At 32.6% G+C, this 12,656-nt stretch overlaps 1 protein-coding gene and 1 pseudogene across 1 annotated transcript; one reads left to right on the plus strand and one right to left on the minus strand.

Annotated features, from left to right (window-relative positions):
• Positions 1 to 5,675: 5,675 nt before the first annotated feature.
• LOC129886783 (uncharacterized protein At1g28695-like) lies at positions 5,676 to 9,027 on the minus strand. The gene is made up of 3 exons (XM_055961628.1): positions 8,783 to 9,027; positions 8,314 to 8,694; positions 5,676 to 6,310 (listed from the first exon to the last, which is right to left on the minus strand). The coding sequence occupies exons 1-3, from the start codon at positions 8,921 to 8,923 to the stop codon at positions 5,789 to 5,791; spliced, it is 1,044 nt and encodes a 347-aa protein (XP_055817603.1). The 5' UTR covers positions 8,924 to 9,027; the 3' UTR covers positions 5,676 to 5,788.
• Positions 9,028 to 10,534: 1,507 nt separating this feature from the next.
• LOC129884074 (CENP-B homolog protein 2-like) lies at positions 10,535 to 11,687 on the plus strand (annotated as a pseudogene).
• Positions 11,688 to 12,656: the final 969 nt, after the last annotated feature.

Consider the following 12,656-nt stretch of genomic DNA (forward strand, 5'->3'; position numbering starts at 1 on the left):
TCCTAAGATGAACTAGCACGACAGGAATTTCATTTTTGGCCAGGGTTGCAACTGCTTGGGAAATGGCCTTGGCGCTGTAAGGGCGCGACGCGCCACTATCCCGCCAGAAATATGCCTCAGTAGTTTGGTCCTTGGCGCGACGCGCCACTAAACGTTGTGTAGGGTTTTTTAGGCCAAATTTCCAGAACCCAGAAAATATGGCCTTGGCGCTATAAGGGCGCGACGCGCCACTATCGCACCAGAAACATGCCTCAGTAGTTTGGTCTCTGGCGCGGTGCGCCACTACGAGGTGTACAGGTTTTAGGCGTATTCAGCCTGGCGCTGCAATGGCGCGACGCGCCACTATCGCGCCAGGTGCGTTTTTAGCCTATTTGCAGAACTTTTGAGGAGGGGTAATTTGGGAACTTACCCAAGTTATATAGGTATTGCCCTTGGTCATTTTGGGATCAAAAAAATTTCCAGCCCCCTCTCTCTCTAAAAAGCCCTAGAAATTCCTCTCTCCCTCTTTCTTCTTCATCTCCTTCTTCTTCTCCATTCTCAACAAAGATTTGTCCCAAGAGCTTCAAGGTTTGAGTCTTCCATTGAAGACCCAACATCAAGATTTTCTCCAAGTCTTCACTAAGGTATGTAAGGCTATCTAAAACATGGGTTGAGTCCACCCATGTGCCCTACTCTTGCTTTGAGGTTAGATGTTCATGAAAATAGAGTTTCTTGGTATGGTTTATGCTTGTATGAACCTTGTCCCCTAATTATTTGATTCTATGTGTGTTGATGTTGTTGAGCTAAGAAGTTCCTAAAATGAGCCTTTATGTGAGTATGAGTCGATGAAGATGAGTTGTTAAATATGTTTTATTGATCTTCTTAATTATGCGGATTATGATGAAGGATGTTATTTTCTTAAAAATGTTGCTTATCTTAAATTGTTGACTTAAAGCCTTGGAGTTGTGATGAGTTTCGAAGATTGAGTAAATGGATAGAGGAAATGATTGGTTATGCTTATATGTTGCTATAAATGTGCATTCAAATTCCTTTTGAAAGATATGACTGAGATTGACCGGATAATATGATTGGAAAAGATTTGATCATGATAAAGTTGATGAGTTGACAAGGTTGTAATGAGACTTGTCGATATGATTTGATTGAGTTGATTGGATGGAGTTTTATGAGCATTGAGTCTTGGGAGGAGTATCGAGCACCGAATTGAGCAAGAGTAAAGTCCATACTCGAACCCAATAACTACGTCGCCAAACGTAGGAGGGGATTGAACTGTTAAAGTCGGATGCTCCCCCAAAAATATTTGTCTTGACATTATAGGACTTGGTTGGATTGGATCCATGATTGTTTGATTCGTTCATACCCTGGCAAGGTATGAACGGATGCGGCAACAACGTCGGTTTGTTGTACTTTCACTAGCTCATAAGTGATGGTTGTCGGGTAAGAGAAACTCTCAAATAGGTCTTGATAGTACTCTGAGTCGGATTGAGTTGAATTATATGTGATTGGTCCCATCTAAATCATATCCTTGTTTAGACTTAGGGCACTTGATTGAGTTGTTATTTCCCTTGAGTTGAGATTTCGAGTTGATTTGTTTTCTCTGATGTTCGTTGTATTCGGCCATTTTACATACTCGTACATTTCATGTACTGACACCATTTGGCCTGCATCGTTTCATGATGTAGAGATAGGTACTAGAGGTCATCAACCGGCGCTCCGTTGAAGATCCATATACGCTCCCAGCTAGTTGGTGAGTCCTCCTAGTTCCCGGAGGATGTCGAGTCTTCTTGTACAGTTTTGTTGTCATTTCCTTTATTTTGATTATTGGTAGCCATGGACTTGTCATTGGCACCTCTTGGACTTAGATAGAGGCTTCATAGACTGGAGTGTGGGGAGGTTGAACGGTTATTTTTTAGGAGTCTTATTTTATGTGTTTGTCGGGTTTATAAATGTTTGGCCTTCGGCCCTCATATTACGAATAGTATTTCATTAATTGAGTTTCCGCTAAGAGAATGTGATTGAATGAATGTGTGACTGGACCAGGTGGTTCGCTCGGAGGTCAGAAATGGCCTTCGGGTGCCGGTTACGTCTAGGGTACCTTCCCGGGGCGTGACAGTCAAGGTGATGTAGTTGTTATCTCTTGGAAATTTGACCAAGAAGAGTGTAGGAAGGCTTTATGTCGTATGGTAATAGTTGATGAGCTTCCTTTTAGCTTTGTCGAAAAAAAAGATTTTAAAGAATTTATAAAAATGGCTCAACCTCATTTTTGGATCCCTTTCCGTAATACTGTAACTAGGGACTATTTTAATCTGTTTAATGAAGAAAAACAAAAGTTGAGGAGTTATTTTATAGAAACAAAACAGAGAATTTGTATTACCACTGACACATGGACTTCTATACAAAGGATCAATTGCATGTGTATCACTGCCCATTGGATCGATAGTGATTGAAACATGTGCAAGAAAATACTTAATTTTTGTCCTATTATTAGCCATAAAGGTGAAGATATGACAAATGGTATTACTAGGTGCTTACGTGAGTGGGGGATAAATAAGATCTTTACTGTCACAGTTGATAATGCAAGCTCAAATGATGTGACAGTGAAAGAATTGTCTAAGCAATTAACAAAAATGGGAACTAATTTGATGAACGGTAATCACTTCACGTGAGGTGTATGGCTCATATCATGAATCTTGTTATTCAGGATGGTTTAAAAAAATGCTCTTTGTCTATAGAACGTGTTAGACATGCAGTTAGATATGTTAGGCAGTCTCCTGCGAGGTTGAAAAGATTTCAAAAAAGTTGTGACGATGAACAACTCAGTTGCAAATTTTTTTTATGCTTAGACGTTCCAACTAGGTGGAATTCCACCTATCTGATGTTGAGTGGGGCTGTTGAATTTGAGAATGCATTTTCAAATTATGCTTCACGTGAAATTGGCCTGAAACATTATCTTAAAAATTCTTATGTTGAAATTGAAATCACTGTTGGTGAACTTTTGAGTAGTGATTGGGTCCATGTGAAAAGAATTACCAGATTTCTTGAGATATTTTATCTTCTTACTTTGAAAATATCCGGATCACATTATGTTACGTCAAATATTTATTTTCTTGAAATTTGTGCTATTGCTGTTTATTTGAATCAATTGATGGCAAGCGAAGACACTGGTTTAAGCGATATGGCAAAAAAGATGCAAGAAAAAATTAATAAGTATTGGGAGATCCAGCAAAAATGAACAAGATAATTTTTATTTCGAGTATTTTGGATCCTCGTTACAAGCTTGAATCAGTTAGCTATGCACTTGTAAAGATGTTTGGGGAAAAAGGGTCATCTATACAAGCAGAAATAAAGAAGTACATGACTTCATTATTTAGCGAGTATGTAAAATCCAACTCAAAAGGCAACGTGCTTGCTCAATCTTCACTTTGCTCTTCACTGGACACTTCTACTTCCGGGCTTCCTAACAGTCAAGTAAGTACCCAAAGTACAGGACTTTTAGAATCATTCATGAAAGATCTAAAGAACTATAAAACAGCGAATGGAGGTGTGGATGCTAGAACGGAGTTAGATAGATATTTTGGTGAAGAAACTGAGGATGATAGTAAAGAATTTAACATCCTAAACTGGTGAAAAATGAACTCAGCTAGATTTTCTATTCTTGCTGAAATGGCTCGTGATGTATTAGCTATACCAGTTTCAAGTGTAGCATTTGAATCTGCATTTAGTACGGGAGGACGTCTTCTTGATTCATTTAGGAGTTCATTGACTCCTAATTTAGTGCAAGCTCTAGTGTGTCTTCAAGATTGGCTTCGAAGTGAAAAATTACAACAATCTGTTAGCGTTGAGGAAGATCTTGATAATCTCGAACAGCTTGAACAAGGTAATGATACTTTTTATTATATTTGTTGTATATTATTGTTGTACATGGTTTATACTTATTACACGACTCATTATGATAATTTTCTCTTCAGATTTAGCCAGCGCTGGAAAATACCCTACGCCTACTGTAGTTGACATATAAATGTATATGTTCTCGTCTTTCTGCTAGAGTTCAGGTTCGCTGCCCAGAACCAGATAATTTTCTCTTATTTCAGCATTTTTATTTGCTTTTAGTTATTGTTTTGTTCATTTGAGAAGTGTTTGGCATTATTTGTTTCAGTATAAATAAATACTCTATTTTTGTTTGCTTTCAGCATTTTTGTTTGCTTTTATTTATTTCATTATCTGTTTCATTTGTTCATCTGTTTTTGTTTGCTTTTATTTGCAGTTTTATACGTTGTTCTTTCTAGGAAATTTTTTAGCTCTAGTTGAATGGTATTTAATAGATGATAGATTATGGTGGGACTTTTAGATACTGCTAATCATGAATATTCAAATCTCATTAATTTCTTACACGACCTTCTCAAACAGGGATAATGCATATCCAAGACATGCAGCTATGGCAATTGCCCAAGTCGTGATGGCCTTTGGTCATTTCTTCTTTGCCATGGGTCGGCCTGGAGCTATGTACATTGGTACTCTTTTGGTTGGACTTGGTTATGGAGCTCATTGGGCGATTGTGCCGGCTGTTGCTTTTGAATTGTTTGGCTTAAAGAATTTTGGGGCTTTGTACAATTTTCTCACTATTGCCAACCCAGCTGGTTCATTAGTATTCTCAGGTCTTGTTGCTAGTAGTATATATGACATGGAAGCTGAGAAGCAAGCTCAACAGCCACATGAAGGACAGCTGAATTTGGACTGTAACGACGCTTCTTCAATTACAACAAATTTAAAGTTAATTAATTACACTCCTATAATTCCTTTAAAAATATCTCATGACACATACTTTATAAGAAGCTGAATGATCCATAAATCAAAAAAACCGACGGAAAAATTAATGTCAAAGACCAATCGTTGGTATTTGTTTATTAACACCAAATGATCAATTTAAAAATAAGTTATATTTATTAAACAGGTCTTTGACATCTTTTGATTTTTTATTTGTTATTATTTTGAAAAGAAATGAGTCGTGAGGCCGGTATATTATTTGGATCGAACAAAATATAAGGAAAAAATCTAACAAGAGGTAGGTTATAAGAAAAAAATCTAACAGAGGTGGTAGTTTTTTATTTCACTCAAAATTAAATTGACAAGTAATAAATAAAATTTTAAAAATAAAATAAAAATGAGGTTGTTAGCTTCGTCCCTTAATTTGGAGAGAATTATTAGTTTCATCCACAAATTATTGATAGTTTTAAAAACTCTCCCTACTTGATTAACTGAATTTTAAAACACTTCTCTCATGTCATACAATATATCTATGTATACGCCACATCAACAAAAAATATCACAAAAAATATCACGTGTACGTGCGTGAATAACACGTTTATGTGTATGGCACGAGAGTGGTGTATGTAAGTTCAGTTAATCAAGTAGAAAAATATTTTCAAGTCTGTCAATAATTTGAGGATGAAATTAATAAAGATGTTTTCAATACTTTTCTAATAATAAAATAATAATTATTCTCACCTATCAAAAATTTAAATTCAACCTTTAATTTAATTTTTCTAGCGCACATCGTCATTACAAATAGCATTATGAAAGCAATTCGGGGTTCATAAATAATAGATTCGTTCAAGTAGTCCAAAAATTAAATTAAAACCATTAGAAAAGATTCAAAAGATAGCAATGTAAAAAAAAAATTCTCTTGAAATTAGATTTTATTTTTGCGGAATTCCTCGAACATAACTCTGTAAACGTCTTAGTATACTCTACTTGTTCATCTTTATGTATTTCTATTCTAAATAATCCGCTGTTAGCTCAAAGTGGAATTTATTACATGCCATGAATTTTTACAAGAAATATGCTTAGACCATTTGAAGGTATTTTCACCAGCAGCAACATCACCCTCCTTGAAACTCTTCCAATCCATTAGCACATTCTTCAAATCACCCACTTTAGCTTCTATGCTCCGGCAGCAATTGGCGTGAACGGTCATAACTAACTTAACATCCTTATTATCGCTACAGAAACCACCGAAACGAAGGGTGTCCAAGAAGATCATTCTAAGATGGAGTTCCTTATTCACCCCTTCACGTAACAATTTGGCTAACACGTCTTGCTCTTTCATGCCCTTCGAGTTCCTCCTCATTGCGTACCATATTTCCAATAATATGATGGTTTTTCTGTTGGATCTCACATAGTAAAAGCCTGTGTTGATGGAATTTGAGTTGGAGAAAGGGTCTCCATTGAACAAATCAGTACTCATTTGCAAATCCAAATTTTTGCTCTTGTTTAATATCAAAAATGGATTTCTTAGCCACAGTACATCTGTGTCCTGCCAAAATTGCAAAATTAGCTCTACTTATAATGGGCCTTAGTAAGTCATCCAAAAAAATGGGCTTCAAGCAGAAAAGAAGGACCAGGCCCAATTAAACCATTACAATTTGGAAAAATTACCAAATTACACACCTTATATTCCTATATTTTCAATTATTTCTCTACCATTTGTAAAAATTTCAAAAATCCTTCTTCTGATACATAGGAATGACGCTGATACATCGCGATTTGATACATAAGTCATTTTCATGATATATCGCTAGTTGATACAATCCAAACACACAATGTATCAGTAAAACATAAGTTTTAATGCTATTTTTGTTGTGTTCATGATATATTAGGTGTTATAAGTTGATTCATAAGTTTTATTGATATTACAATGTTTGATTTGTATCAACTAGCGATGTATCATGAAAAAGACTTATGTATCAAATCGCGATGTATCAACGTCATTCGTATATATCAGAAATCTGAATAAAAAAAAAGAAATTCGGGTAATTACCAAAAAAATCAGCATAAGTTGTATTTGGGCTTTTTCACTATGAGATTTTGAAAAAAGGAAAATTTGCATAAATGTACTACATTAAGAAAATATTTACCATTTATAGCAATAATATTTTTTTTTCACTAAACACTTATAATACAATTTTAATACATATTGATATTAGCGAGAATGATTTATAAAACTCATATAATACAAGTTTTATTCATGGATAATATATTTATCACATACTTTAATACACTTATAATACATTGTGTCAATTTCTTACCAAACAAGTATAATATATTTTAAAACACTTATAATACATTTATATTGCATGCATAATTCACTTTTAATACATAATAGATATATCATAATATTGCTATATATTGATAATAAATAAAAAAATATCGCTAAAATCAATAATTATTTATTAAAAAATATTTTTCCTACTAATTTTTCAATGAAAAAATTACCTTACAATTTTGTGGGTCCAAAAAGGTGAGAGGTCTTGTTTGAGTTAATTGTGATAAGAGTATTCTTTGATGGCTCATTTGGTGGGGAATAAGAGATACTAATTTTAAGATGAGTTCTATCTTATAAAATCGTGAAATAACTTATCTTGAAATTAGTTATTATAAGATTGTAATATTATTTTTATTTCACATTAAATGTATAATAATAACTATTGAATAATTAATTTCGAGATTAATTATCCTAAAACTGTAATATTATTTTTATCTCACGGTAAAAATTGAATAACAATCAAACGAACCACGAATGATTTAACTATACAAAATTAAAAATTAAATTGCTAATTTTTATTTATTTTTTGTCTCTAACTGTGAAAGGTTAAATATCAGAAAGGGTAAGTACACTCCTTAAGTTGCTTGCACGTGTCCTATCAAATAAAACTAACAAAATGTGCAATCACAATCATCACCACAGATTACTATTTTTATTTTGAAAAAATTACAGAAAATGACAATCAATCAAACCTATTTTTATGTAAAGTTTTCTCTGAAAAATTGGATTTTTAAGAAAATCCCTTTACTGATAAATCAGTAGTACAATGTACTTTTGAGGGGGAAAAAGAACTAAAGTATTTAGAAAATGCAATATAAATGTTCTTACAGAACCAATTCCATTTTTTTTTAAAATAAATAAATTTAGCCACAGGTGGCAGCTATGCGCATATTAAATGCACATAAAAAAAAACAATTTTAATTTTTGAATACATACATTTATTCAATTTAACTTTAAATACCGTATTTGTTTTTCGAATATCTATAATTTCGCTGAGCTAAGACAAGTAGACAAAATGTAAGTTAATTACTTCATCTAAAACTGAAAGTCTCCAACTGTCACTCTACATGACATGTTTTTACCATGTTAATAAACAACGCACCCCATGTTATATTTTTAAAATATTTGTTAAATTAAAATTAAATAAATTAATTAAAACGAGAATATAAATAATTGAAAAAAAGAGAGGAGCAAATTGAAGAAAGTGTACGTACCGTGAATATGAAATTATAACCTAGTTTAAGCACTTCCATCAAAAACCGTGTCCTTCTCCACATCATCTTTATAAACTCCTCCGACATGTAAATCTTCTCTCCGGCGAAATCGACGCCGCCGGTGACCAGCCGGTAACAATGAAGTCGCCGGAACTTACAACGTTCGTACGCCGTCTGATCCACGGCTACAACTAATAAATGTTCCAGTAATACCCTTGTACTCTCTCCTTCCCAAAATCCCTCTAAAAATAGATCGAACATCGATGGGTACTCGCCGTTATGGGGCTCTACGTAGGCTTTGTTTATTACAGTAATAATTACTGTTTTATCCTCCATTGAAGCTCTTTTTAAAGCTTCTTCAAGCTCATTTTTCGCCATCCCCTGTTTACCCAAAAAAAATAATTAAAAATTAACATTCACATGGAGTATATGAAATTAGGGGAAAGAAATTATTGATAATGATACTTACAGGTGAAGAGTTTGTTGGGTTGAGTTGGAAAGACAATAAAGTTTTAGGGGGGAAAGGAGATAAAGTAGAAATATAGATAAATCCAGCTAAAATAAGAGAAATAACTGCAAGAGTAGAGATGGAGTTCTTGGTGTAATCCATTTTTATTGTTTAGTTAAGTGGATTTTGAATGTTTGGGGTTTTTTTACCTTTTGTTATTGAGTTAAAGAGATTTGGGGTGGGGTAGGTAGGGAGGTTTTATCTTCGCATTGGTTTTTATCTTTTGGAGTTAGGAAGGTCATGTAAACAACTTCCTCTGTATCTGAGTGATACACAGCTTAAAAAAAATATCCTTTAGCGATAATAAATATACAAATCATTTTTGATGGTGTCATAAAATATAAGTATATTTTATTTTCTTCGAATTTTGAGATTATATAGATATATGTTATTGTTGTTGTTTTTGAAGTTAGGAAAGTCATGTAAACAATGTTTTTGTATCTGAGCGGTAAGATTTACGTATTTCTATTCTTTTGATTGTATTTAATGAGATTATATAGATATGTCATTGTTGTTGTTGAAGTTAGGAAAGTCGTGTATGTACCCTTTTTTATATTTGAATAGTAAAATTTATGTATACTTTATTCTCTTTAAATTTTGTTTTAATGGATGCGGTTATTTTTTCTTTAATTAGAAATTTTGTTTTGGATATGAATTTCTTTTAGTAGGAACTAGAAAGCGTTATATTTGAATGGGTTTTATTTAAGTTGAAGCTGAATTAGTCGGACTCCAATGCAGATATCAGATAAAAGGACAGCTCGGTGCACTTAAGCTCTCGCTATGCGCGGGGTTCAGGGAAGGGCCCGACCACAAGGGTCTATTATACGCAGTCTTACCTTGCATTTCTGCCAGAGGCTGTTTCCAAGACTTGAATCCGTGACCTCTTGGTCACATGACAACAACTTTATCAGTTACTCCAAAACTCCCCTCCAAGCAGATATCAGATAGCGAATGAAAAAAAAAGTGCTCTGATCTCAATTAATTGCCGTTCTATAGCATCCTGGGCATCTTTTACACAATAATTGCATTAATATTAACCTTCATTCCTTTATTTAGTGCTCGGATCTCAATTAATTTCGAGTGCTACTAGCCTACTTCTAAATCTTATGGTTAAAATTATAGCACTAATTTATAAGGCCCAGAGGTCCACCTAGCTGAGTTTATGTTGGACTTATTTTACTTCAAAACTTGTACATCATAATTATATAATTGATTCAAAATACATATTATTTTAAATAAATTAATTCATATGATTAATTAGTTTTTCCACCTGTATCCTTACTTTAATAAATGCAAAAAGAGATTAATATATAGTGAAAAGAAGAATAGTCAATTAAGTATGCAATAAATGGACATAATCGTTATACTGTAAAACCTCTATAAATGTATATGTTTGAAATCCTAAAAAAATATTCATTTATTGAGATTATTAGTTTATCGATAAATGCATATCGATAAATAAATATTTATTATTTTAGAGAGTATTTTACGGTATGTGTCATAAAAAAAATTGAATTAAGAATTTCAAAAGTTTAAATCTAGAAAATTAAAAACTGTAGTCTTTGCATATTTATTATTTAAATCTAGGAAAGTTAAACGAATTTAGTGAAATTTAATGTTTCTAATTGTATTCATGTATATAGAATATGAAGAGATTTTATGTTAACTATAAAAGAAAAAAGCTAGATGTTTAAATATCATAATCCAAGTATAATGTCTTCTCGTCATTTGAAAAACGTACAAAAATCATTTTTAACCAATAAAATAAGAAACGCAATATGTGAGCATAAGAAAGAGAATCCAACTATTAGCCAAAAAGATTTGCAAGCATGGGTGAAACAAAAATTTGATTTGACTATTAGTTAATTAACAATATCGCACACTCTCAAAAGGTTAATAAAGTATTTGTCAATTGAGATGAAAAATAGCGATGCCAAGAGGCATAAAATGGAAAAATACCCTGATTTAGAGAAAATTTTGTACGAGTGGTTTCTTCAAAAGCAAGAGAAAGTGAACATGTCAGGAGAAATTATCCAAGGAAAAGCAAAAGATCTTTTCCTGAAAATATATGGTGAAACTAATCCAGAATCCAGCTTCTCTTCTGGTTGGTTAGAACGTTTCAAGTCAAGATACGGAATCAAGTCGTACAGACGTTTAGCATACAGTCAAAACTAGATCAATTTGAATTGAAGGATATTTATAATATGGATGAAACTCGACTATTTTACTGAATGGAAGTTGATCATTCATTTGCTACCAAGCAACTTGAAGGTCGCAAAAAGACAAAAAGAGAATTACTCTTGCTCTCTGTTGCAATGGTGATGGATCTGAAAAAGTACCATTGTGGATTATTGGTAAGTTTGCAAATCCTAGATGCTTTAAAAATGTGAACATGAACAATCTTAATTGCATGTATAGATCCAACAAGAAAGCTTGGATGACTGGCTTACTTTTCCAACAATATGTTGGTTGGTTTGATAAGAGAATGAATGGCAGGAAGGTTTTGTTAACAGTAGACAATTGCCCAGCTCATCCAAAGATGGTTGAAGGCCTAAGAAATGTAGATTTATTTTTCTTACCTCCTAACACAACGTCTAAGATTCAATCATGTAATGTTGGGATTATTCGAGCATTCAAAGTTCATTATCGTCGTCGTCGTTATTTCAGCATACTACCAGGTCTTGAGGTTGAAGCACCAAATACTGAAAAAATTAATATTTTGAATGTTATTAATTTTGCTAACTTGGCTTGGAATTTTGATGTGAAAGAAATAACAATTGCAAATTATTTTTGACATTGCAAGATCCGGTCGAAAGAAAACAATGTTTTCAAATCACAAGTTGGTGAATTAGATGAAGGTATCTAAGAAGTTGGTGAATTAGATGAAGATATCCAAGAATTAAATAATGTCACGTCTAATTTAGCCTACAGAAATGTGATGGATATTGAACATCTTTTGAACTACCCTAACGAGAATGATAAAATTATGGAATCACCTACAGAGGAAGAGATTATTCAATTTGTAATGAATAATGATTATGAGAATGATCCTGAACAAAATGATAGTAGCATTGTCCCACATGTATCGTCAAAGAAGGCATTTCAAGCAATGACTACATTGTCAAACTATTTGATACAACACAAACAAGATATTTTGGGAATTGTGTTCGTTCTTCAAAAAGTTAAGGATGAAATTAATTTTGATTTTGGTGGGAAAAAAATAATAAACTATAAAATCATATTTTAAAAAGAAATAGTTATTGATCTAGTATTATTGACTGATTAAATATATATAAATTCTTGATGTATTCTAGTAATTATTACTTTATATTTTTTCTGGGCCTTAAAAACTTTATTTTTAATTATTATTTAATGCATTTAGCAAAAATATTACTTTAATATAACTAGCCCAAGTCAGGATTGGAGAAAAATATTCATTTAGCGAAATTATTACTTTATCGAATATTAATTTATCAAGGTTTTAACTGTACTCTCCAAAATCTATAAATTTTATTTACAATATTAGGAGGAGTATAACTCCGTTAGTTGTAAATTCATGAACTACCGTTTTGCTTTTCACCCCAAAAGTTGAAATTCTTAGGCTACAATGATAATATATTCGATGTAATTTCACGTGTGAAATGTGAAGATGGTGGTGTGTATATAAATCTTAAATCTATTTTGTAAAGGTAGAAAGACTGTTTTTGAAAGACCCTGGATTCAAGTAAAACATATCAAAACATCTTTGAAAAGAAAATACAATATAAACAAGTCATTTTGAAAATAATGAGAAAAAAACATTATCAACAACAAATAATATAATAGTTGAAGAAAA

This window comes from Solanum dulcamara, chromosome 4 (genome assembly GCF_947179165.1).
Source record: "Solanum dulcamara chromosome 4, daSolDulc1.2, whole genome shotgun sequence".
Classification (NCBI taxonomy): domain Eukaryota; kingdom Viridiplantae; phylum Streptophyta; class Magnoliopsida; order Solanales; family Solanaceae; genus Solanum; species Solanum dulcamara.